Source organism: Aspergillus homomorphus, assembly GCF_003184865.1.
Source record: "Aspergillus homomorphus CBS 101889 unplaced genomic scaffold BO97scaffold_21, whole genome shotgun sequence".
Lineage (NCBI taxonomy): Eukaryota > Fungi > Ascomycota > Eurotiomycetes > Eurotiales > Aspergillaceae > Aspergillus > Aspergillus homomorphus.
Window position 1 is genome coordinate 232,485 of NW_020291907.1, and position 24,518 is coordinate 257,002.

The following is a 24,518-nucleotide window of genomic DNA, read 5'->3' on the forward strand; positions in this document are numbered from 1 at the left end:
CTTCAAATGTCATCACAAGTAGGAGTTCTTATGGTTGGGGTTCGTATTTGTTGTTGGGCGTAATTGTCTACTCCAAGCCAACTAGCTTCGTGCTACAATAATAAGCTCTTAGAATAGGTTTGTAGAAGAAGGAGAATAGTGGTTAGGAATGCGATTCTTTTTTCATGGTCAATCAGGCTAAAGCAGTCAAATCAAGTCATCTAAAATTAGTCAAAAGGGATCCAGTGGTTCTCTATTGCAAGATCTCTTCCCCCCCTGCGTCTACAATCTCGCCGCGGTGATCCGGTTGCCCTGCTCGTCGAAGTTGATCTTTTCGCCGGTAATCAGACTCTCCTGGAGGGCGGCTCCGATGCGCACCGCCTGGACGGCGCCTTCCAGCTTCAAGGGCACGGGGGTGTTCTCGAGGCAGGAGGCAGTGAACTCGTTGGCCTCGGTGACGAAGGCGTACTCGAAGCGATCGTAGTAGTGCTGGGGCAGCTCGCGGCGGACACCGGTCTCGTCGAAGACGTTGACCAGGTTGATGGCGGGCTGGGTGTTGACGGCCAGCTTGCCCTTCGTGCCGATGACTTCGGTGGAGTCCTCCTGGCCGGCGGCCATCATGCGCGAGGCGTAGAAGTAGGCGATGCGGCCATTGTAGAACTCGACCAGGCCGACGGCGTTGTCGCGGTCGTTGTGCTTGCGGAGATCGGGCTCCACGGCTGTAATGCCCACGGCCGAGACGGACTTGACCTTGCTGTCCTGGCCGAAGAACCACAGTGCCAGGTCAATATCATGGATGGAGCAGTCGACGAAGATCCCGCCGGAGAACTCGGCGTAGGCCACGAAGAAGCCCGTCGGGTCAAGCTTATCGCAAGTCTGGCTGCGCATCACTGACGCTGTGCCGATGGCACCAGCGGACATCTTGCTGTGGGCATCGCGGTAGGAGGCGTCGAATCGGCGGGAGAAACCGCACATGACTTTGAGATGGGGCTTCTTGGCTGCCGCGTCGAGGACCGATTGAGACTGTTGGAGAGAGAGAAGGTGCAGGGTTAATCCTTTGCCAAATATTGTCAAGAAACTATAGGGTGGTGTGCGAGGGGACTTACAATCTCGACACTGGTAGACAAGGGCTTCTCGCACAGAACGTCCTTATCGGCCTCAATGGCCTTGATGGCCTGCTCCGCGTGCACGGCAGTAGCGGATGCAACGATCACCGCTTCCAGGCCCTCATGCTTCAGCATGTCGTCGTAGTTCTTGTACAGCTTCACGCCGTACGGGGCTAAGTGAACCTTGCCCCATTCCAACTCGTTGTCGTCCGGAGTGCTGACTGCAACCAATTCTGCGCGGGGAGTGCGCTGCAAGAAGTTGAGAGCATGGCGCTTGCCCATGCGACCGAGACCGGCACAGCCAACCTTCAATCTTCTGGCAGACATTGTGATGGAGGGATTATGTGGAGGGAGGTGTAGAGAAGGTGATTTGCTTCAGAAAATTGGGAATTGATAGAGAGAGGAGACTTGCGACGAAGAAAGGATGGGATTGAGACGAAGGACAGCGAGGGAGCTGGAATTTAACCACCGCGTGCAGCTGGAGACAGCTGGAGCAAGAGTCGGTCTGAGCTCCTTTCGTTGAGGGGAGATGCGGAGAAAGCCGCTGGCCGCTGGAGCTGCTGTGCCAACAAAGGAGGCTAGTCTGTCAATAGACGGATTGGATGCCGATCTCTTGGTGCACTGTCTGCCTGCCGGACAGGAACAGTTTCAGCGGAGGGGAAGTCCCGGGGACACAGTGGAGATCCAATCATCAATCTTACATGTATCACTTTGCCGACCCCGGAATCCAATCTGGCCTTCGGGATCCCTGACCCGGTGCCAACTCGGAAAAGAGGTTCCTGGGGGAGCGCGTTATTAGCCTGCAGCAGAGGAGCTATTGTCATTGACAATAGGAGAAAGGGAACTGTGACTGTGAAGTGCACAATGGATCCTATTCAGCTGCAAGGCAAGACAGTTGTAGAGAACCGGGGAACAGAAAGATGAGGCCTTTGAGCTCAAACAGTACCAGATTACCACATTACAGTACACAACTCATTGTCGCTGCCATTCGCACGCGGGGAAAACTACCCTTTCCGGGGTAAAGTTGTGGGACAGCGGGGAATACCCCCCAAAAACGCCTTCCCGAGAGGGAGAACTCTTGTACTGTACGACAGAGTACAACCACTTGGTCATATAGGAAATATTTACCCCCATATCTTGGAGATTTTATTTGAAGCTCATACTGCTTTGTCATGCGAGGAGGGTTTTATAAAAGAGGGGGGAAAGCTAAACGAAGAAGAATCTTCATATCGTAATTTGAACATGGAAACCATTTCCTGTTTTGAAGGGATACGCCAAAAATGTTCACACGAACCAGAACCTTATAACAAATAATCGTTATGATAAGCATCCTAATCGTATAGCTACAGTGCAGCGCTGATATGGTCCTGTGTCGGAATTCGTGATGCTAGTCTTACGTTCTTGAACTTGTATGTATCTTTAATTGAGCGCGGTGGCGAAAATATCTATGCTTTGATGTAGGTAGAATCGGATCGAGTTCATAGCAGATTTGACTTAAATCCATTTCCCCCATGGTCAATCGTCTGATTATAGCCCCTGCAATTTAGTAGCACGCCTTGTGTTGATCGCCCGCAAGGATTCAAGCCGCCCTAGTATTTGACTTAGAGTGCCACTAATAATAGCTCTACGAGGATCCTCAAACTGTGGCAAAAAGATATCAGGGCTCTGCTGGTCAAAAGTTCATTCTTCAATTCGGCCTTCATTCCAGTCGAGATGACAATGTATAATGTGTTCGTAAATCATCGCTTGTGTTCGTGACAGATGTGTAGATAGACAATGCAAAACAGATAACCAAACAAACAATCCAACATGGTTCAGGCGGTGGACTGGACAGAAAACAGAATTTTTTTTATTCAGGGTATCTTCTACCACTTGATGACCTTGCTGGGGAAGTACTCGTCGATCAATTCGAGGTAGTAGGGCTGTGGAAAAATGGTTAGCTGGGCTTAATGAAAAAGTCAGTAGCGAATAACGAACCTTGAGCTCCTCAGCACTGGGAATACCGTCGCTCTTGCTATACAAATCGTAAGGGTTGAAAGCCTTGACAGCCCTAAACATCTCCTTGTCCTTCTCGTTCATCAACTCCTGGTAGGCGCCAGCGTTGTGCCAGGGGTAGAAAGAATGGTAGCGGATCATGGCCAGAGCCTCCGCAGGAAGGGTGGACTGGTCCTTGACAACATGGTAAAGGTACTCGTCGTGGCCCCAGGAGATCATCACGTTGTCAAGACCACAGCCGGGACTGTAAATGCCGTACTTGGTGTCGTAAATCCCGTGGCCGTAGTCCGGGTTCTCCTTGAATGAGTCGCGGCCGTAGATGATGCGTTCGTCAAAAGCGCAGCCGACGGGGAACGTGTCGCCGACGACGTCCCATTGGCCCTGGGCGTCGAAGAAGTACAGAAGTTTTCCCAAGTCATGGATGAGACCGGTCAGCTGCATCCAGCGGGGCTTGCCGTCGCGGCGAATGGCCTCGGCGGATTGCAGGAGATGCTCGATCTGTGAAAGGCTGGTGTCCGGGTCGGACTCGTCGATCAAAGTGTTCAGCTTCTCCATGGCCTCCCATACAGTCATCTCGGCGCGAGTCTTTGAGTGGAACGCATTGCGTGCCTTCAAGTTATATGCAACCGTCTGCTTGGTGTGCTGCTCCTTGTAGAAGTTCTTGACCCGGTCACAGGCATCCTCGTACTGGCGGAACTTGGTCTTGTCCTTCTCCTTGTCAAACTCGGACTCCTCGTACAGACCTTTTTCCTTCTCCTCCTTCAAATCGGTCTTAAGAACGTTGAGCTTGTCGATGGCGTCCGACAAGTCCTCAAGAGCCTGACCATCCCGCTTAGTGTTAAACACCGGGGTTTCTTGGGCGACTGCGACGGGTGCCATTGTGGTGAAATGCGAGATATGAAGATGGAAACTTTTCTTTAGCGCCTAAAGGTCGCACTTGAATTGGTCTTGGAGGTTGGGGGTATCACAAGAGTTGTTGCTTTTGAATGGTGAAGGAATCAACGCGAGGCGATACGGGCTCAAATATGATATTCCAATCTCTCGGCAAGATAGATTAAGGCGCCCCCAAAACAGCGTTGCTAGGTTGCCGAAACATTGACCATAGCCCTTTGGTTGGCCTGCTGCAAGGCATGACGTTGTGTGATTCTAGAAAACCGACTCAGATCTCCCAACCAGCGTGACCACCCCACGCCAGGAGGTCGGATTCTGGGTTCCGTAGCCATAAATTACTGGGGCGGGTTTGCTCTGGGGTAACATTCCTCGCCATGGTGGAACAGGGAGGCTCTTAGGTAAAACTGGCCAGCCAACAAGAGCGCAGTGATGGCTGCGAAGGAAGGAGATCAATCATGGACGCCACAGTATAGGCTATCTGGGCTCTTGGGAGGTGGGAACGCCTCTGGATTCTGGTTTCCGATGGTGGGTTCGCATGCGGCCCGTTGTTCAACCAGAGAGAACCTCTTCATTTGTAAAGCGTCCGGCCTCGATTAGGTTCACCCCTTCTGCAAGATATGATCATTACGACTGATAGCTTCTGCATCCAGTTCGTTGTATGATAATGGTCTGAAGGATATTGACAGACAAGGCTGGTTGCATTCCCCGCATGCGTGGCTTGGGTGTGGATTAATGTGCCTGGCGAGTGCAGTAGACGCGACCCGAGCGAATATCCCGCGATACGGTAGTCTTGTGGTTGATAGATTGAAGAAGTAATCTCCGCTTCCGCTTTTTTGAGGCTATTGAGAGTCATTGAAGTTATTTTTTGTAAGATACTTCGCAAGGAAAGTCGGCACAAAGAGTCCCGAGGCAATGGTGTCAGCGGCGGGGGAAAGACCGGACTGGTTTGTTGATTGAGGGGGAAACTACGGGGTAAAGAGACGAAATTGCTCCGGTGGTGCGGGGTTCCCTGCCCCTCCCTCCCTCTCTATTCTCTTCTTTGATCTTCTTCCTTCAGCCATCTGCTCTCTTCTACCCTTCTTGCCCTTGATTTATGTTATTTCCTGCAAGTCGCATCCTGCTGACCACCTGTTTTCGTGCCCCAATTCAATACCTTTCCACCAAACAAACCGTCGGAGTCATCATGGGCATCGCCGATACACGCTTCAAGCTCAACACCGGAGCTGAGATCCCGGCTCTCGGACTTGGTATGCATTACTTCTCGCTCATGGATTTATGACCACGTTTGCTGATCACACTTCACAGGAACCTGGCAATCCGCCCCCGGCGAGGTCGAGAAGGCGGTGCGCCATGCCATTCAGGTGGGATACCGCCATATTGACACGGCATTCGCCTATCAGAACGAGAACGAGGTCGGCAAGGCCATCAACGATGCCATTGCCGCCGGGGAAGTCAAGCGCGAGGACCTGTTCGTCACCACCAAGCTCTGGTGCACGGGACACACCCGCGTGCAGGAGGCTTTGGACGAGAGCTTGAAGTTGTTGGGAATGAGCTACATTGATCTGTACCTCGTCCACTGGCCCGTGGCCATGAACCCCAATGGTTAGTAGAAGCTCCGATACAAAGAGCAAATCACCTTCGAGACGAACGCAGTAATCAACTCGCCCAAAAACAGGAAACCACCCGGTCGTTCCCAAGCTGCCCGACGGCTCGCGGGATCTTTTGCGCGACCACTCGCACGTCGAGACGTGGGAGAGCATGGAGAAGCTGGTGGGAACCGGCAAAGTGAAGGCCATCGGTGTCTGCAACTACAGTCGACCCTACTTGGAGGAGCTCCTCGCCCAGGCCACGGTCACCCCCGCCGTCAACCAGATCGAGAACCACCCGTCTCTGCCTCAGCAGGAGGCTGTGGACTTCTGCAAGGAGAAGGGCATTCATGTCACCGCTTACAGCCCTCTGGGCAGCACGGGTAGCCCGCTGTTCTCCGCAGAACCCATCGTCGAGGTGGCTAAGAAGAGGGGTGTCTCCCCCGCTACGGTTCTCCTCAGCTGGCACAGTATGTTCACTTTTGCTTGGCTCAGCTGTTTAGCCCGGCGGGGATTATAGCTAATCATTATTTTAGTTTCCCGTGGCTCCTCCGTTCTTGCCAAGTCGGTGACTCCTTCTCGTATCGAGGTCAACCGCCAGCTGGTCGAGCTGGACGAGTCAGATCTGGCCACTATAGCCAAGTACACGGACGAGCTGGCTCGGACCAAGACCTTCAAGCGCTACGTTTTCCCGCCCTTTGGTCTTGACTTTGGCTTCCCCGACAAGGTTGCAAACTGAAACTTTCAAACAATGCCCCAGTACATACATTATGAAGGGCAGAGAGGTACATAGAAAGATAGAAGCCATCAAATGGATGGTTAGAGGGAAGGACAAATGGTAACTATTTGTATATGACTGTTATTTAAGATTCTGTACGATTGAAATGACATCAGGACAGCTTCCGCATGACAAACACCAACTGAAGTGCGCATCAACGAATAGAGATTTCCCACCAACAGATTGATCATCAGCCCACTTTGAACACAGGCAGCATGCTTGAGCAAGATTTGGATATAGGCCCCATTGTATCAAAGTAAGAACCAAGATGCACAATATCTCACCACTTCGACTGAATGTTTTACCAGTAAACCAAATCTATTCTGCGTGTACTATGGCAATTTCCTTTCCTCCAAACCTTCAACCCAAGGACAGCAGCCCCATTTATTCACCCCAAATCCACTCAAATCTAGATTAAGGAAACCCTCTACCGTTGAGCAATCGAAACGATTCAATGTAGAGTAGAACAGCCAAAAGCCGACCAGGTGAACGACCGGAGGTCACTTGCTTGAGGGAGCAGGATCGACCACAGCTGCTGGTATGGGGGGAACACCCAGTCCAACCCAATCGCGCTCTAAGCGGATCTCCGTCGAGCTTGATCCTTGAGAATCCGACCCCATAACTAATCTCTCTTGATACCCAAATATTTTAGCATCGCCGGCGTTTTCAAGGTCTGAGCTCGAATTCCCGTTTCGGATCCAAAGCAGGAGCCCTTGCAAGCGGTTTAGTTCTCGCTCCACAACGACCTCTTGCGCCAGTGCTAACGACAGCAAGCCTCGCGCATGTAGCAACTCGAAGGCTTCTTGGAGATAGACAAACGGCAAGCTCGCCAAGGTCCAGGAGATCATAACGATCTCATAACTCGGAAGCTCTGTTTCAGGATCCCTTGGAGTGGGCTTCGTCTCGTCATTCCTGTCGCCTGGCGGCCCCCTAGGACGCTGACCCCTCCTGTGGAACAGTATAAAATCCGGCTTCATATTGGTGACCATAAATCTCAAGCAGGCAGTGACTATTTGGGGAGCCCAAAGGTTCCGGAACTCCTGCGCTCCTGGTTGGCTCGTCGTTGGTGTCGCACTTGAAGGATTAGCCGGGTCAAAGGTTATGAAACCTTTCAAGGTAGTTAGGTAGTCTTGAGGCCGGAGACCGAACTGCAGGATCTCATCAAATGTCTCCCAGCTGATCAAACCAACGGTCAGAGCAATACCGGTCTCGATGACCTCTGGGATATGCAAGCATGCGCCGGCGAGCGCATAGGAGTAAGCGACCTCGGCTTTGGCAGAGCCGAATGGGAACCGAAGCGCATCATATGTCGATTCCGTATATCCCAGTAGTCTCATTGCCTTGAGGTGAAGGATTTCGGAGTCTAGAAGGGGTGCACCGTACAGATTCTCGAGAGCAAAATCGAACCCATGCCACATGGACACTTTCTCGCTGAAGACTGCCGTAATCCGGTTATGCCCTTGCATGTACGCGGGGAATTTCAGCATGATGGCAATAGATGGGCTTCGCGCAATAATGATCCTATGTGCATTCAATTGATTGCGAGTGATAGGGTCGTCTCTCGTCATAATCTCGAAGGTGAAGTCACACAGTTCGTTTTCGCGTTTTAAGTTAAGGAGATAGGCTGCGAGGCTATCCTCACTTCTCAGGTCTTCATGCGAGTCTTTAGACCGGTTAGGGCTCCATTAACGCTATCTTCTTTGAAGAATGACTAACCTGTCTTTTTGTTCACGTTGTCGGTTTTTCCAGCTCCACCAACTTCCTGCCTCTCAGCCGTATGAGAGTGTTCCGGAACAGTCCCCAGAACTCCCTTAAGATAGGAACTGCTTGATGACATTGACTGAGTTACAGCATCTGTTGTTTTGAACAGACAGTGGGTTTTGAAGTGTGTACAACAACATGATCTCCTAGGAGGACAAACACAGTCCGTAAACCTTGGCACTTGCACGCAACAATTCGGTTCAAAAAGACAAAGCTCCCGTTCGCGCTGCTCAAAGCGCAGGAATTCTCCTTCCTCTTCGCGGATCTTGTGGGCAAACGCCAAGTCCTCTTCCTCATCAGGCTGCTGCCGCTCGTTTGGCACTTGAAGCTCGTTGTCCGCAACAAGCGTGTCAGCGGGTGTCTCAATAGAGGAGCTAGCGTGGACCATCCTGAAGCCTTCGTCGGCACCAACGTGTTCTTCAGTCACCGCGGAGTTTGATACTAAAGTCTCAATCTCAGGTCCAGACGATGGCACCACAACAACATTTACGTCAGGCAGAGACGTAGTCTGTGGCTCCAACTCCTGCAATGGATGAATTCTTTCCGGGCCTTGAGAGGCTGTGTCCGGAATTGAGATATGGTGATGCAAATCCTGCACGGCACCAGACCCCATAGCCTGAATACCTTCGGCCGAATTTCGACAAACATAAGGCGGAGGTAAAGGTACGGTTGGGCCGTCCGTTTCCGGGAGAGTTGCGGTGCTAACGGTCGAAGCCGCAGGAGAGAGGCAGCTAGAGTTTACATCTGTCGAACCGAGCTGAGGTATGCCTGCATCGGAAAGTCTAGGAGGTTGACTGGCATACGGAGGCGGGGGAGACAGCGGCACTTTGGCCTGGGCAGAAAATGGTTGTGTCTCTGCGCCTGCGGCCTGCTGCTGCGCCAGCTGGTCATTACCCTCTGTAGTAGTTTCATGTTGTTGAGTGCCACCCTTCTTTCTCCTATCTTTCTTCTTAGCCTGCCGCCTCTTCTTCTCGGCCTCCCCTTTGCGGTTCTTCCGTTTTGTCTTCCTACTTTGAATCGTCTCTTCAACTTTCGGTTCGGTGATGCTCAAAGCGACCGGCTGAGCCTCGTTCTTCGTGTCGGCAGTGTCGTCGGAGGTAGGACTCTGGTTCGTGACAACAGGAGCAGTGAGCCTGCACATCGTTGCATCGAGTGATTGTCTTCGAGAGTGACAGGGGGGCCGTTGGGGATACGAGTCTATCTTGAAGCGATGATCGAGATCTGTTTGTAGCTCTGTCAATCTCTGCCTTTGAATTTCCCTTTCTGCTACTGTCTTCTTCGGCCGCCAGATCTTGAAAAGGTCGTCGAAGGCTTCGCTGACGAAAGGATCTTCAGAAGGGCCGAAAGACTGGGTCCGGTTGAGCAGACGATGCATGTTACTGTAGACAAGTTCATCAGCCGTCCTTTCGTCTCTCTCGTAGGGAGCGACAGGCTTGTAGAAGCGGGGAGATACGTACCATTTATCTGGGGGAGGGGGAAATAAAAAAAGAGTGAAAACCCAGAATAGACCTGAAGTCTCGGTATAAATATCAATTCAACAGGGTAGAGAAAGCGATGCAAACATAAGATTCTAGTATGCTTCACTAGAAGCGAAATGCGAGCAAATTTAAGAGTATTGACACAAGGCAGTGCCGACAAAGGCAGGAGAGGGCAATATTTGAGGCACTGGAGGATTTTGGAAGTTCTGGATGCTTTGGAATTTGAATCATGAGCGGACGGAGGCAGGTGTTATGGTTTGTACGCAACAAGACATATGGAGAAGGAGAGTAGAGGTAAAAGAACTGAGATTCGCTGGGCTTGTGAAAGACATGGGATGGGGGGAGAGTAAAAGACTGGTGTCATTTTCATTAGCTCAGGCACAACAACGATGCTCCTCCTTACTTTGAAAGGTTGCGTAAAGCAATTTTGGTGAATGCCTGTACTTCGTGCTATCACTGTAGTTCTTACAACCAGCGTCAGACTGCAATTTTCCGATTGTGCCTTTGTGCCTCATTGCATTGATAACATAGGTCGAAACATAAGAGCCTTGAGTTACTATCAGGTATATGTTATTTTGTCGGTGTCCGAATCCAGATTATGTTTTAGATTAATTACTATTGGCACATGGAGATATCCATATTACTATGACTAGGTGAGGGTTCTCATGCACACGTGACTCACCTCGAGTGAAGTAAAGCATGGATCAAAGATGTGTGCAGCCCACCAGTCGGTACAAAACCTCAGCATGTGCTACAGCAGTCTACAGACTTCTGGGTTTTCCGATCTCACTCTCGCTGTCTCGAATCTTCGAGCCACTAATTTGCGAACGGGTTCAGATGCGAGTATCGGAGATGTTGGATGACACAGCTGAAGGGATGTGGTTATGATGGATTTGACTTGATCTTGTTGGGACAGACATACCGAAGTTTTACAACTAGGATATTACATGTTGTTTTCGATGTAGGTAATCCATGTATTTGTGGTTAGATCCATCTAGATGTCTAGATAGAATGTTCTAATCTGAAGATATGACTCATAGGAAATTGCGGTCTCAAGGAATGGGTAATAACACAAAAGGAAAAGAATAATGGTCCGCTCAATGTAACGCTGTTGGTATATCATGATGGATGCAAAACCGGAATTGCAAAGGAGAGGTATCCAACATAAAGATGCAGAAGGCTAAGCCAGAACGTCAAATAATACATCGTAGTCGGAGACTGAGTAGATCCAGAAGGTAGAGAAGGGAATGGAAGGTATATGAAGTGTTCAAGAAGGTTAAAACATTCCTCCATCTAGAGGAATCTGCGGGGGTGGATAGGTCGGAACAGCAGGCGGAGGTGTGTCAGCCAGCAGCTGGTGACGGGCCTTTGCGTTCAAGTTGCCTCCCTCGCTGGATGATTTGCGGAGCCTGGCCCGGGACTTTGGTCGCTTGTCGCCGTCGTCGGAGAAATTACTTGTCTCCTCCATGGCCGAGTCAATCGATGGGGAATATTGAGATTCGTGTCTCTCTCCCTTGAGTGCTCCCAAAATGGTTTGCGTAGTTGTCTGACGGCGACGTCGCGGGTTCATTGGCGGGATCGGAGGTGTCTCCATTCCGTTGCTTAGGCTTGCACCAGGAGGGAGGCCGACTGTCGGCACGCTGGATGTGCAGGAAACGAACGTGGGCTCAGAGATAAGGGTCTTGTTGACTGCCCGCTTCTGCAGGCTATTGTTGCCTGGAGCACGGTTGAGGGCGTGATGATGTTGGCTGTGGTCACTAGGGGCAGGCGCCAAAGGATATCCATTCTCATTATTGAGTTCCAAGGGCGGTGTGGCGTTTGCGGAATATGGGGCAATAGGGGAGGGACGAGGCGCGGCCCCAATCAGGGATGAACTATGAGTCGAGAAATAGGAAGGCCGGTCGTGGAAGCTCGAAACAGCGGAGCGGCTACCACTACGGTGCCTAATTGAAGCAGCGGACGAGGAGCGCTCATACATGGCTGACTCGCTAGCCTCAACAGACGGGCGGGTAGAAGAAGCGACAGAGGACATGCCGTGCTGATCTTGATCAGGATAGGCCATCGGATTGTGAGGTCCATGTCCGACTTCTTCCAGTGTCTCCAGGCCGTCTCGGTCCCGCCGTGAGCGACTCTTAGAGCGACCAGATGCGTCAGATGTGGAGCGATCTCGGCGTGACCTAAAGCTGGAGTGTGGAGATGCCCCGCGGCTCCGGCTAGACTCACGCGAGTCTTCTTGGCTGCTGCGCCCAAAGACAGAAATCTTGGACCGGAAAGATCTTTCGCCTGTAATGTGGGGGGTGCTAGAATTAGCATGCTTCGCGAAAGGCAGTGCTGGTCTCTCCTCCTCCTCCCGCCATGGATCATCGGACACCAGAGCTGGAGTAGAGGCGTTGGCATAGCCTAGGCCCTTCGCACCCTTGAGATCCTGTTTGCCGAAGAGGTGTTGCTTCCCTGCTTTGTTCTTCAGGAAAGAGAAGGCGTTTCCAGGTTTACTCGGGGTGAAATCTGGAGTTTGGCGGCCGGAAACAGGACTAGCTGATCTGCTTTCCACCTCCGCAAACCCCTTGAGCTTTTCTTGCACCTTTCTCCGCCTTTCTGCCAACTCGTTGGCAAACTCTTCACGCTCAATCTGTGTCTCAGTGCTCGCTTCACGTCTGTGTCTGGAGACAAGCTCGTCCTGCCAGTTGGAGCTATGTGGGGCACTCTTCTGATATTGCGGCATCGCATCCGCCATTACGTTCGCCTCTACAGGCTTAGCCGAAAGACCAGGAGAAGGAGGAGGATAAATCGACGAACGATCGCTGTCTTGTCGAAGATGTGTGCGAACCAAGCCACTTAAGCCCAAACCTGAGGGCCCCAGAGTAGGGGAGTCTGGCTTCTCTGGAAGGTCCTGAGCGCCACTGGGCTTGTTCTCAACGAGATCATGCTCTGCGATTGGCTTTAGGTCACCTAAATCAGAGTACCGTACTTCAGGCAAAGGACTGCGGTGTTCACTAGAAGGGGTAGAAGGCTTAGAAGGTGTTTCCGGCCGAAGTGCGGGGTGCACTTCGTCGGTAGTGTACATGGTGTCAGGCATGCGTGAAGCGCGGCCTTCATCTTCCGAATCACTTGAACTTGGGTTAGCAAAGAAAGTGGTGCTAGTGGGCTTTGGGGGCGAAGCGTTGGTGGCGGACCGGCTGCCTGGGCGCTGAGCCTCACTGTAGTGCGAAGTTGCTGAGCCAGGCCTCGACGTGTAGCTTGCATTGGAGAAACCCCGCGCGCGTCCAGGGAGCTCAGGTAGTTTTGTTCTAGTTGGCGGCGGGAGAGGTCGAGGGAGAGACGGCGTGTTCCTCCCTTGATGCATCTGCAGCTGGCGTTGTTTGAACTGACTCTCATCAAAGGTGGTTTTGGGCTTGTTAAACAGGCCTGAGGCGGTAGCTTTGCCATGGTCCTCTGGTCGAAGTGCAGCCACTAAGGCTCCAGCCACTAAGGCTCCGCCCACTTCGCTTTCACTGAAGGGGGGACTTAAGGGAGGAGCACTGTATGCAGTGCTTGCAGGACTCTTTAGTCCTTTGGAACTGATATTGAGCGATTCCTCCGGCGACGTAAACAGAGACTGGGGGCTGGTAGGCTGAGTCGGGCTGGGGTTGCTGGGAAGGGGTTCACTAATTGTCAACGGTTGCATGCGATCACGGAGATTCGTGGCGCTTTTGGAGAAAGCCCGATTCAGTGGTGGATGCTCAGGAGTTCCTGCTCTCTGACGGCTCAGGCTTTCCAAGCGCTGAAGGGTCGATGCTTGTTGACTCTGCGCACTTTGCGCCAGCCCTTGCCCGTATAAACGCCTCGACTTAACGGAGCCACGTTCAGCTGCCATACCTGGCATTGCTGGCTTTGGTGCAGAGAACAGACCCTCACTGCCCGGTATCAGCGGCGAAGGTCCCGAGAGTGACTGCTCGTCGATCGAAGTAGCAGCTGTTGAAGTGCGAACATTCGTAATAGGACCGGATGCAGTGGAAGAAAAGGTAGTGCGCTTGGCGGATGAGACACGAGAAAGCGCGTCTTCCGATTCCTGAGAGGGGCTGCCCTGCGGCAATTCTTCTGTCATCGATTCGACGCTCTCTTTCGCACTGAGGGGTTGGAAAGCAGACGTCGTCAAGTCAGGTTCGTAGAGCGCACGACTGCTCATCTGCGACCGTCCGGAGTCGGAGGCACTCGTTGCCTTCGAGGAGATCTTGTACATCTTTTGTCGTCCTCCGAATAGGTTATTGCTTTCTACCCGTCGACCTCGACTCATGATACTTTCCTTCTGCGAATTTTCCTCATCAGCCCCACAGGAATTGTTGTCCGACACAATGGAGTGCGTACGCCTCGGAGCTATCGATCGACCATCAATCGAAACCTCATCGATATCAGCCAGGAAACCGGGGTTGTGGCCGAAGAGGTTGAGTCGCGAAGCACGCTTGGGAAATAAGACACTGTCGTCGCTCGCTTTGCCGATGATCGAGTCCGGGTCATCCTGCTCTCGCAGCATACTAAAACGTGCAGACAGTTTTGGCATCAAAAGACTGGTTCGAAAGTCGTCGGTTGATGGTAACGCCGATGAGAGATCAAATTCCGGTTTCTCTTCAGGGTCCTCCTTTCTAGATTTCCATGACAGCTTTGAGGTGAGGCCGACTGAGCTACTTTCAGGGACTTCCACCACCTCTTCCTTCACCTTCTCCTTTTTGTTTTTGCGAAATCGATTCATGGCGAGGTGTACGGTGGGGATATGCGTACAATGCCGGTATTTCTCAAGGATGTGCTATTATCGCGTCAGGGACCGAAGCCAGATCAAGGTCTACGCTGAGATGGGACTGGGTTACATTCACACGTCAGACACATGGACTGCGGACAATTTGGGGTACCCCTGTACGTAGTTCGACGGGACGAGGGACCTACTTGACCAAGACCGACTGCGGCGAAGCCGAAAGGGCGATTGAGTGTGGCCCAACACGCAACAAGTGTCAGGATAAATCGAAGGGACTAGAGGGCTATTCAATGCGTTTCCGAGATACTCTTCATTCCCTCAGAATCGAGATGCTCCGGGGAGCGTCAAAGCTCAGGATAGGCTGCAGGCGGGGGCGCGCGCAGGACTAGGTTGAGTAGGTATCCGATAGTGGACGTGACGTGCAGCGTGCTAGGTCGGGGGACGGTCGCGAAAGAAATCGAGTAGTGTGGTCAAGTGGTAGAAGAATTCCCGGCGCAGAAGTTATTTTGTGATGGCGATCGAATTGGAGGCGATGGTCATATGCATGAGACGCAGGAATGTGGCTGCACCGTGGAAAGCGGGAGCGGAGTCGGTAGGGATACTGAAAGTCCGGGTTGATGGCGGGTGGAGGCGCCCAGAAATGAGTGTGTCGGCGATAATGAGTGGATGGAATCAAGTTTGGATTGGAAGGAGAGGAAAGGGTTCAATTGACCCCAGATCGAAGGTGGACCAACAGGTAGTGAAAAGAATGTGGAGGATGAAGAGGGAGTGTGAGTGAGTAAAGAAAGGAAAGGCTGTTAGAGACAGAGAAAGAGAGAAGAGAGCGAGAGCGAGAGCGGAGGAGCAATAGAAGGACTAGAAAAAAGAAGGGATCTGGATTCGATCCGATCGAGTCACTCTCTCTCTCTCTTGCGCGCTCACTCTTTTTTCTTTCTTTCTTTTTCTCTCTTTTTTGTTCTTGATTTTGATTGAATTTGGCACTAGCCGACTAGAATTGCTCCGTCGTCAAAGGACCAGTCAGTCGATCCAAATGTTTATTACCGACAAGTCCAGAACGCCGTGCTGGAGACGAACAAATTATTGGGTCCCATGGAACGCGCTTCTGCGGATCGACACGAGATGCTGCTTTTGTTTTTCACCTCTGGAAAGAAGAAAAAAAAATCAATCACAATCTCATATGATCCTTATGGCTTACTACTTCTGAATCTTCTTGCCCTCCTACCTATCTTAAAACCAATTCTCTTCTTCTCCTCCTTACCCTCCCTATCTAAGGGACTCTCCTCCCCTCCGCTCTCCGAATCAATGGTAACCGGGGGTGACAGTCCGTCCTGCACATTTCGGACTTCATACCTGGATCATAACAATTTTCCCTAAATAAACTGTCACGGAAACCATGGATGTGGCCTCGGGTTACCGTACGGTACCGTTGACTGACTATCATCAGGACCCAATGCCCCTTGCAGACTCCACTCCGAATGAACCACAAATCGGATGTCCCCATTTCGGGTACGCTTTACCGTCCTTACGTGCCTTACACCGGCTGTATTCTCAGCGAAGTATTTGTGAGTGGGTGTCTCTTCCATCCTCCACCAGCCCATTCTCAATCGACCTACAGAGCAGATCCTCTCCTGCAGTAAGTATGTTGATCGTTGATGCTATGCTACTGAGCCTGCCAGACACCGCTCGAAACCGGCCTGTCGACCATATCTCATGCATTTATTGCTCGTCCCGCATGTCAAACATGGGTACTCGAGTTGAAACGGCAATGCCTGCAAGACCCCCACCCTTCCCCATCCATCAGCTACTGAGTAGCTGGATATCTACCGCAGGGCAATTTATGCGATTCGAATGACCGCGTCTGGCGGGATGTGGGCCGATCTGGGGCTGAAGTCTGAATTGAAGGCTGAAAAGCCCAAGCCTCAATTGCATCCTTAGAGGGGGAGGATACCCTCTTTTTCCACTGCGCGAGACGCCTTCCGCACAAATCATTGGTAGCGGCTGCCCACCTACTAACACGGGAGATGCTCCCGGTTGTCTCCTTTTTCACTCTGATGAGGCGCTTTTGAGGAACTATATACCATTCTGAAGCCACCAACCGAACTGAAGACCTTCCACCGTTGCAGGAATGTGATCTGTCTCCTGAGAATCTGTTTCATGGCTCTTAGGCCGGTACTTTTAGCTCAGGGCACATTGGGCGCGGTTCCGGAAATTTGGACGAGCGGGACGATCCCCAGGACCGCCGTCGTGTACTTATATTATCCATTGATCGTGTGGACTGGCCAACATACACGACAATACAGCGGCCGCTCGGTTGATGTAATCGGTCAATTTTATTTTGATCTCGATCGTCCTGAGAGACTCCAAGTGGAAGAACCCAATCCCATAGTCGGTAGTATGACGGGGACTGCGGTTGTCCCGCAGATATGTCAAAACAATCATCGTGTGCGACTGCTGAAAGTGTGATTCCAGAGTACAAAGTGCTCCGCAGCTGAGATACCCCTGAGTTTCGCCAGAGGATAGACAAAATTGCAGGGATGGGGGCGACCTCGCATCGAATCCGGAGTGCAGATGCGACATGCATAAGGTGCTACTGCTGTACCTTTACCCCTCCTTGAAGGAATTCCCAACATGGAGTCACTAATCACTCTGGAAATTCCAGAACCGTCTCGTTTGGGCCTTAGTGTCTTTTTACAAGACCCGTCCATTAGTTCTCTAAGCACCGCATGCTTCCTCCAGAACCATTCTCTTGAGCATATGTCAGGTACGAGTCAGTTCGATTCGTCTTATGTCCAGTTTCGCAGGTCGATGCCAGATCCTAATGGCGATGGATATCCGATACGTCATCCAAGCGCGTGATGGCCACTATTATTCCACATGGCTTTCGGGGTGGAGGCAGGTCGCACTTTCGTCTGTAACGACTAGGGGAAATGCGTAAGAGAAAAATGTTATTTGCTAGGTAATTCGTCTAGACATCCACCATGCGTTAGTGTAATTAGTCTATTGTCGAGTCAGTAGTATTGAAGAGAAGATGACAGCCGTTAAATAGCCGGTACCAAAGTCTGCCCAACGGAGGTAGTCCCTTGGAAACAGGTCTGGTTTGTACCATACAATTGCACTGTTGGACTCTTGGTGGATGCCCCTAACTAGGCCCGAAGAGGTGGAATTGGGGTGCCGGTTTTAAATGGTCTGGAGAAAGAACTAAGTATTTAGCCTTAGCACGCTTAATAATGGTACAACTAACTGACTATTTGTCCTAATACACACAGTAGCGCTGTAACAAATTGGACCGGTCCAGGGACGGGAACATTAGGTACTAGTCTAAGGTAGTCGAGTAGTCTTACCGGGTTGTTTCTCCGCCCATTTTAGATTAATCCTAGACGAAGACGGGAGAGAGACAGGCACAGACAGGCACAGACAGGTACCAATTGATTCCCAGTGGTCGCTCTTTCCAATCCAACTCCGCTGTGGCCCGTCTTCTTCCTCGATCCTGCTCGAGATTGTGCATCATCATGAAGTCATGCTTGTAGAGTTGCTGTGCTGATCAGGTTCTCTCCTTCACTTATCCAGATTCGAAGGGTCACCCCGAGAATCCAGATCAGTCCTCTGCATCTGCGAATGATTAATCCAATCTCCGATATCCATGAGGACGAAGGTTCGGTTGCGTCGGACTAACCCAAGCCCGCATCCACGACCACCCCCCTCAATAACCTTCTTCTCATTATGGACATTGAACCCGCCTTACCCACAACCTCCTCTTTTGCAAAGACTTCAGTGAATCCACTCTGCTGATTGTTCAGACTTGAGCATGCGCCCCATGGTTCTCCGGGGCTGAAGCTTTGCGCGGGGAGAGGTCTTCTGTGGGCAACCCTCCGGCCGCTGTTTCAGATCGCGATGGGACCGAACACGAGTCTCTCTGACTCTCCTCAGCTCGCCTACACTTTCACTTGAATCGCACTCTGGTCTGAGCTTCCCTAGGCCTCAGGGAATACCTTTCTCCCTAGCCGACTATCAAATCGATGCAAACAGGTGGTGGTGACTGCAACCGAGGAGCCAGGGCCAGAGCCACGTGGAGATTTGAGTTCTGGCTGATTCACAGCTGGGCTCCTAAGGTTCGTCAAGGGGTTTGCAGGGCGATGCTGCCATGGAGATGCGCGATAAGAGAACACGGCTCCTTGCAGTGCTTGAGACACTTCATTGAATGGCCCATTGGTTCATGCATTGTACTGTCAATGCTTTTGACAAGGGCCGAAGCATCACTTCATCAATGACGCCATCACTAACTTCCCCTCCACGTATTACTAATCCACAGCTTGCACTACTCGATGTCTACAGGTGAAATCCGCCATACAAGCTGTACAAAGACAATAATTCGCGCTCTATGATTGTTCTGGCAGCATCTCAATTTTGCAGATTCGCTACAATTGTTAATCACTAATTTTTCTTCTCCAACATGCAGGTCCTCCTTCTCGGCGGTCACGGCAAAGTGGCCCTCCACTTAACCCCGCTCCTCCTCGCCCGCTCCTGGAACGTCACCAGCGTCATCCGCAACCCAGAACACGAGAACGAGATTCTCGCGCTGGGCAGAGGCGCCAAGGGCAAAATCAACGTCCTTCTCTCTAGTCTGGACGATGTAAAGAGTGATGCAGACGCTAAGAAGGTTCTTGACGCCGTCAACCCGGACTACGTAGTCTGGTCTGCAGGTATGTGCTCACAGTTAGAGAACGAACATGAACCATCGGAAACGAAACTCGACAACCCAGATCCCACTTCTTTCCCAAATTCCCTCACACTACCCTTCATTGATCCGCTCAAAAATACTGAATGCCAAACTAACCCGTTTTCCCGAACCCGAAAGGTGCTGGCGGCAAAGGTGGCCCTTCTCGCACGCAGGCCATCGACGAAGTCGCCGCCAAACACTTTCTCTCGGCCTCCTTCTCCCACCCCCGAGTAACCAAGTATCTTCTAGTCTCTTGGATTGGCAGCCGACGCAAGCAGCCCAGCTGGCTCTCCAACGACGACTGGGCCGGCCTCCAGAACGTCTTCAATAACGTCCTCCCCGCATACTCCAAAGCCAAGCTCGAAGCCGACGAGTACATGACCGCGCTGGTTGCACAACGCAAGAAGCTCGTTGCAGCCGGATCCGCGCAACCTTTGCAGGCGATCAATCTGCGGCCCGGCACGTTGGTCGACACCCCTGCGACGCACAAGGTCGATCTCGGCAGGACCCAGAGGGGCATGGGGAAGGTCACCAGAGAGGATGTGGCGATCGTGGCGGATCTGCTCTTGGCGAGAGATGATACGGAGGGATGGTATGATCTCTTGAATGGGGACGAGGAGGTTGAGCAGGCGGTGGAAAGAGTGGTCAGGGAGAAGGCTGACGCGGTAGAAGGCGAGGATGTAGAGGGGATTGTTAAGAGGTTTGGCTTCTAAATCATCCTCACCTTGCGCTAGCAATCGTTGTGAAGTGAGACATGCCGGGTGGGTACGTGCAAGGCTAATCGTTCTGACAATGTCTGACGCTGAAAATATAAATTAAATGCTTTATGAACCTGCCCACTTTATGCTTGCTGTCGCGTATTTGGTACTTCATGAATTATCTTAAGATATCTAGATACCATGATAAGTCTATTTACACATTCCCTACCAATTCGCGCCGACATCCAAGCGACCGGAAGATGAGTTCGGGACGCTAAACAATTTCCCTCACAGCTTCGCCTTAGGTGCAGGGGCTCCGGCACCGATACCCTCTTCTTTCGCCTGCTTCTTCAACAAGCGCCGAAGGATCTTCCCGCTTGCACTCTTTGGGATCTCCTCCACAAAGCGAACGCCACCGCGCAAGCGCTTATGGTACGCAACCTTGGCATTTAACCAGTTGATGATATTTGCGGCTTCCTGCTCCGCCGAGACGCCCGAGGCAAGGCTCTTGGCGCTCCTGACCACATACGCCAGGGGCACCTCACTGCCATGGGCTTCGCTCTCGATGCCAATGATGGCCACATCGTCGACGGCCTCGTTATCCACGAGGATGCCCTCCAGCTCGGCCGGCGCGACCTGGAAGCCCTTGTACTTGATCAGCTCCTTGACGCGGTCCGTGATGTAGAAGCTGCCCTTCTTGTCCTGGTAGCCGACGTCCCCGGTGCGGAACCACCCATCCGGGGAGAGACAGTCCGCCGTGGCGGCAGGGTTGTTGTGGTAGCCCAGGAAGACGTTGGGGCCGCGCATGTACAGCTCGCCGACTTCGCCGGCGGGCACCTCCTGCGGCTCGGAACCGTCCTCCGGTATCGTCATGTACTTGGCTTCGAGGTTCGGGAGGAGCTTGCCCACGGCGCCGATGCTCGTCCGCCATTCGTCCCACGGCTGCGTGTGCGTCGTTGGGCTGGTCTCGCTGAGCCCGTAGCCCTGCTTGATCCCGCATTTGATGCGCGCGTAGACGGCTTCCACCAGTTCCTGGGTCAGCGGTGCGGCGCCCGAGTTCATCATCCGGAGGCTGGAGAGGTCGTATTTGTCTACGATTGGGTGTTTGCCGAGCAGGAGGACTACTGGGGGCACCACGTAGCTGAATGTGATGCGGTAGTTCTGCACGTGGGCGCACCATCTCTCGAGGTCGAATTTCTGCATGACCACTAGGTGGAGGCCCTTGTAGAGCGTTTGGTGGACAAGGCAGGTGAGACCTGTTGATTTTAGTTAGTAAGAAAAGGATGCAAGCCGAGGTTCAACGGCAAAATGGAACGGACCATAGATGTGGAAGAATGGTAGAAAGGCAAGGACACGGTCACCCCGACCGCCTACACCATTCCAGGTCAAATTACCGGCCTCGCCGGCTGAGAGTTGAAGGTTGTTCGCAATAATGTTGCGGTGGGAGAGCATCACGCCTTTGGGGACTCCCGTGGTACCGGAGGAGTAGACCAGGAAAGCGAGATCCCTTGATGGATCGATCTTCGTCTTGCGGTATCTCGTTGCGCCGGATAGGTTGCGGATAGACGTGAAATGCTTGAACTTTGCTTGCGGGTCGCGCTCGTCACCGATAAGAATGACCCGGTCCGCAGGGATTCCAGCTCCCTTTGCTGCCGTTGCTGCGACGGAGAGCAAGTGGTATTGTGTCACCAAGGCTTTAGCACCCGAGTTCCTCAGCTGGAAAGCCAACTCCTCCGCTGTGTATGCTGGATTGGACGGGGAGACGACTCCCCCGGCCCAATGCGCTCCCCACGTTATTGCCGGGGTATCGATGCTGTTCGGTGTAAAAAGAGCCAGGACATCTCCTTTCCGCCAATCAAACATGGCTTTGAGACCTTGTCCGAAAACCAGTGCGGCATCGCGGACGCCTCGGTAGGTGTAGATTCGCTTTGTATCGGCATCCTCGTATATTACTAGAGCAGAATGCGGTCAGTTACGGAATGCCAGCCAAAGTGGGTCGTGGTACACTGCGTAGAAGCCGCAGGGACAATGGGACTTGGTTTGTGACAATTCATAGCATACCTTTATCGTCTGGGAACTCTCTGTCTTGACGCTCAAATAGAAATGTCCAAATATCAACGTTCGGAATCTCCACCGACGGATAAAGTGATGCGACGGGCATTGTGACAATGCGGGGAAGAAGTAAATGGGCACTATATCGGTAGTCCTGCAGCGAAAGTTGCGGGGAAAGAGGTGAGGGGAGAAATAGGAAGGAAAAAGAAGCGATGAGAAAATATTGAATGCAAATCGACGGATGGAGCAGAAGCCGAAGATGAGATGAACAGGATGCCCATTATTAAGACAACCAACCCTTCGGCCCTCGGCATGACGGCGGACAGATAAGTAAGTCGGTCGAGTTGGAGACGCGCGAATAGCCGTTGTCTCCGCAATCCTCTCCCAGTTCGCCCTTTCAGGCCCCGACGCTTCCTTCCTGGAGTTCGAGATTTGTCTGCCACTCCATACTTCTGACCAATGGGGCAATTCCGGAATGTGCCTCGTTTATGGAACTCAATACTATATAAAGAAGTGAATTAAGATTCCCGGTAGTTGTCCATCTCGGTGGCGCCAAGCTTTACCGGCCCTAGGCTGGGGAAAGAGCGTTGACTGACATGACTCAGCTGTTTGTGGGGTTGGAGTCTTCTCCAGGTGGAGGTGCAGTGCCACCGTCGTGCCTTGATTTCCGGCTCAATTCATTGCATACTATCTCTTCTTCTTGTCTCCCTGGCCCGTGTGGCTAAGTAGCCATAAATTGCATCAGCTACGAAGCAAGAGCCGTCAAAATCGTTACTGGCATGCTGTAGCATCGATATCGGCCATCTCCCATTGGTCTCACATTTTATATATGTACCGGTTGCCAAAGAGTTAACACAATAATCACCGAATAAGACCTACAACAAATGTCAGAAAGCATCTTAAAGACCTATCAAGAACAAGAACCACACTAATCAACGCCGAAGTCTCTAGAAAGAATATTGACGTGGTGGCGATGACCTAATGAATCCACAGAGTGTACTATCGCAAAGGTCACATCCCGGTTATCCGATATAGCGGTCTGAACACCTGCTAAAAGCTGCCATGGCCTTGATGTTAAGAGCCCAACTTGCCGAAAAGCCACCAACAAAACCAAGTCACTTGTAACACTCAGCCTCGTCGAAATCAGGAAGGCGGCTCTGGTGCCTGCTCCGAAGTACATTAAGTGATATATGTCAACGCTGCCAAGGGAAAATGCATCAGTTACCGTATGGGCGAGTAGTAATAGTCATGAGAATTACTAGTAGTAAGAGATACTGGACAAGAAACAGGCTCAAAGTTCACATACAACATGAGGATATGTAGGCCCTGCCCACTTCTACAGCTCTCGTGACGAATATCCCAATACACCACAGGATAAGCAAAGAAATCGATGGCTGCTATAACATAAAGGTGTAAACGTCCACTGCAGAAGACCCACATTCTGGGTCACGATCAGAACTGCTGTTCCTACTGCAGCCTTGTTCAAGACCAGAGCTTCAGTGCCCATACAATTCAAGAACTTGAAACAGCCCCTTTCTCTACCGAGTATCCATACTGATGTAAGGACATTGAATTTCATTGACTGGAAGATCTCACCCTGCTTGAATGATAGAGCAACGAGGCAACGGGATCGAGGCTAAGCCCTACTAGTAAAGTTGTATTCAAAAAAACTCAAATTATGAACTCCGGCGAAAGGACACAGCTTGAGTACACTTCTTGAGAAAACAAACCAAGCTGAGATTTCAAGAACGCCTACTCGCTGTTGAACAGGGGTTAATTTCCTTAAACGATCTATAGCACGCTGCTGAGCAGACACACTCAACTCATAGCAAGCCTGATGTCAATTGCGAGATGCTTCAACATAAGGGCATACAAGTAAAATCTCTACTAGATTGATTGAACGAAATGTCAACAAGCCGTTGCAAGCATCCCCACTCTACGAAGACGAGGACCAGGGACGCAGGGAACGTCATGCTTCTAGTGCTTGCAAGCGACGCGCTGGTCTTACTACTCCTCACAAGCCCTGCAGCCAAGGTTAGCTTAGTAGTGGGAGCTGGCGGTACCGGACCGGTACTTTAGGGCTCCTTTACCCCAACCTTACTAAATAAGGGGACTTCCCACGAGTCACTCTCTCGATCTCTTCTATTCAGAACCCCCTCCAGTGCCCAACGCCCGGTCAGCAAAGCAGTCTTTCTCTTGCCCTGACCTACAATTCGCGGCAACAACCATTTCAACAATTGCTGTGGACCAGCATAAATTGCGAGTGAAGCCCAACATATGAGCGAGCAAGCTGCAATCACTCTAAAAAGTGCATTGCTTTTTGCCTTAAGTTGCGTCTACCACGCAAGACGCAGCAATCGCCGCGGTCAGTCTTCCAGGTTGTCTCCTGATCCCTCCTCACGAGGCAGTTTTGGTGTTCGTGGCACAGAGACCGCCGCCCAATAGACGGGAGCCATCGCTTAGTCAACCAATCAGAGGCGATCGTGGCCAGCAAGGTTCCCATATAGGCCGTTGAAATGTAGTACTGTTGCCTTCGGGCATTTGGTCAATTTGAAACGATACAGAGAAGATTAGCATGGCCCCTGCACTAAGGATGACACGCTCAATCAAAGAGAAGCTACCAGTTTTTTTTGTAATCTTTACAGACCTCATTTCGAGGTGTGAGTGTCTAGGCTCAGTTGCGGCGTGCAGCTGGGCGGGAGTTCGAGTCCGGGAGGGGGCATGATTTTCCATTTTTTCTCTCACCTTTGG

The 24,518-nt window shown here is 51.7% G+C and overlaps 8 protein-coding genes across 8 annotated transcripts; 3 read left to right on the forward strand and 5 right to left on the reverse strand.

Moving 5' to 3' along the window:
* Window positions 1-237: 237 nt before the first annotated feature.
* Window positions 238-1,635, reverse strand: BO97DRAFT_391696 (putative NAD binding Rossmann fold oxidoreductase). The gene is made up of 2 exons (XM_025693833.1): window positions 1,086-1,635; window positions 238-1,002 (listed from the first exon to the last, which is right to left on the reverse strand). The coding sequence occupies exons 1-2, from the start codon at window positions 1,410-1,412 to the stop codon at window positions 262-264; spliced, it is 1,068 nt and encodes a 355-aa protein (XP_025550804.1). The 5' UTR covers window positions 1,413-1,635; the 3' UTR covers window positions 238-261.
* A 1,261-nt stretch (window positions 1,636-2,896) lies between these two features.
* On the reverse strand, window positions 2,897-4,249 carry BO97DRAFT_92255 (inositol oxygenase). The gene is made up of 2 exons (XM_025701135.1): window positions 3,063-4,249; window positions 2,897-3,007 (listed from the first exon to the last, which is right to left on the reverse strand). The coding sequence occupies exons 1-2, from the start codon at window positions 3,957-3,959 to the stop codon at window positions 2,951-2,953; spliced, it is 954 nt and encodes a 317-aa protein (XP_025550805.1). The 5' UTR covers window positions 3,960-4,249; the 3' UTR covers window positions 2,897-2,950.
* Window positions 4,250-5,045: 796 nt separating this feature from the next.
* On the forward strand, window positions 5,046-6,414 carry BO97DRAFT_406030 (putative glycerol dehydrogenase). Its single transcript, XM_025695325.1, has 4 exons — window positions 5,046-5,218; window positions 5,277-5,573; window positions 5,647-6,027; window positions 6,094-6,414. Exons 1-4 carry the CDS (start codon window positions 5,155-5,157, stop codon window positions 6,294-6,296), a joined length of 945 nt encoding a protein of 314 aa, XP_025550806.1. The 5' UTR covers window positions 5,046-5,154; the 3' UTR covers window positions 6,297-6,414.
* A 271-nt stretch (window positions 6,415-6,685) lies between these two features.
* Window positions 6,686-9,471, reverse strand: BO97DRAFT_453778 (uncharacterized protein; the record flags this gene model as incomplete). Its single annotated transcript, XM_025699080.1, has 2 exons — window positions 6,686-7,998; window positions 8,052-9,471. 2 exons carry the CDS (start codon window positions 9,469-9,471, stop codon window positions 6,836-6,838), a joined length of 2,583 nt encoding a protein of 860 aa, XP_025550807.1. The 3' UTR covers window positions 6,686-6,835.
* Window positions 9,472-10,706: 1,235 nt separating this feature from the next.
* On the reverse strand, window positions 10,707-14,586 carry BO97DRAFT_92281 (uncharacterized protein). The gene is made up of 2 exons (XM_025701136.1): window positions 14,416-14,586; window positions 10,707-14,354 (listed from the first exon to the last, which is right to left on the reverse strand). The coding sequence occupies exon 2, from the start codon at window positions 14,298-14,300 to the stop codon at window positions 10,851-10,853; it is 3,450 nt and encodes a 1,149-aa protein (XP_025550808.1). The 5' UTR covers window positions 14,301-14,354; window positions 14,416-14,586; the 3' UTR covers window positions 10,707-10,850.
* A 915-nt stretch (window positions 14,587-15,501) lies between these two features.
* BO97DRAFT_92292 (uncharacterized protein) lies at window positions 15,502-16,307 on the forward strand. Its single transcript, XM_025701137.1, has one exon. It carries the CDS (start codon window positions 15,694-15,696, stop codon window positions 16,150-16,152), a length of 459 nt encoding a protein of 152 aa, XP_025550809.1. The 5' UTR covers window positions 15,502-15,693; the 3' UTR covers window positions 16,153-16,307.
* A 2,443-nt stretch (window positions 16,308-18,750) lies between these two features.
* Window positions 18,751-19,730, forward strand: BO97DRAFT_346567 (uncharacterized protein; the record flags this gene model as incomplete). Its single annotated transcript, XM_025691814.1, has 2 exons — window positions 18,751-19,000; window positions 19,156-19,730. 2 exons carry the CDS (start codon window positions 18,751-18,753, stop codon window positions 19,728-19,730), a joined length of 825 nt encoding a protein of 274 aa, XP_025550810.1.
* A 189-nt stretch (window positions 19,731-19,919) lies between these two features.
* On the reverse strand, window positions 19,920-22,037 carry BO97DRAFT_92308 (acyl--CoA ligase). The gene is made up of 3 exons (XM_025701138.1): window positions 21,777-22,037; window positions 21,035-21,667; window positions 19,920-20,971 (listed from the first exon to the last, which is right to left on the reverse strand). The coding sequence occupies exons 1-3, from the start codon at window positions 21,874-21,876 to the stop codon at window positions 20,004-20,006; spliced, it is 1,701 nt and encodes a 566-aa protein (XP_025550811.1). The 5' UTR covers window positions 21,877-22,037; the 3' UTR covers window positions 19,920-20,003.
* Window positions 22,038-24,518: the final 2,481 nt, after the last annotated feature.

Coding starts and splice junctions, on each gene's coding strand:
- BO97DRAFT_92308 (XM_025701138.1), bottom strand. CDS start 21,876: ATGCCCGTCGCATCACTTTATCCGTCGGTGGAGATTCCGAACGTTGAT. Junction 21,668..21,776: donor AGAGTTCCCAGACGATAAAG/GTATGCTATGAA, acceptor ATTCTGCTCTAG/TAATATACGAGGATGCCGAT. Junction 20,972..21,034: donor ACCATTCTTCCACATCTATG/GTCCGTTCCATT, acceptor TAAAATCAACAG/GTCTCACCTGCCTTGTCCAC.
- BO97DRAFT_92255 (XM_025701135.1), bottom strand. CDS start 3,959: ATGGCACCCGTCGCAGTCGCCCAAGAAACCCCGGTGTTTAACACTAAG. Junction 3,008..3,062: donor CCAGTGCTGAGGAGCTCAAG/GTTCGTTATTCG, acceptor ATTTTTCCACAG/CCCTACTACCTCGAATTGAT.
- BO97DRAFT_391696 (XM_025693833.1), bottom strand. CDS start 1,412: ATGTCTGCCAGAAGATTGAAGGTTGGCTGTGCCGGTCTCGGTCGCATG. Junction 1,003..1,085: donor TGTCTACCAGTGTCGAGATT/GTAAGTCCCCTC, acceptor TCTCTCCAACAG/TCTCAATCGGTCCTCGACGC.
- BO97DRAFT_92281 (XM_025701136.1), bottom strand. CDS start 14,300: ATGAATCGATTTCGCAAAAACAAAAAGGAGAAGGTGAAGGAAGAGGTG.
- BO97DRAFT_92292 (XM_025701137.1), top strand. CDS start 15,694: ATGGATGTGGCCTCGGGTTACCGTACGGTACCGTTGACTGACTATCAT.
- BO97DRAFT_406030 (XM_025695325.1), top strand. CDS start 5,155: ATGGGCATCGCCGATACACGCTTCAAGCTCAACACCGGAGCTGAGATC. Junction 5,574..5,646: donor CGTGGCCATGAACCCCAATG/GTTAGTAGAAGC, acceptor GCCCAAAAACAG/GAAACCACCCGGTCGTTCCC. Junction 6,028..6,093: donor GGTTCTCCTCAGCTGGCACA/GTATGTTCACTT, acceptor TCATTATTTTAG/TTTCCCGTGGCTCCTCCGTT.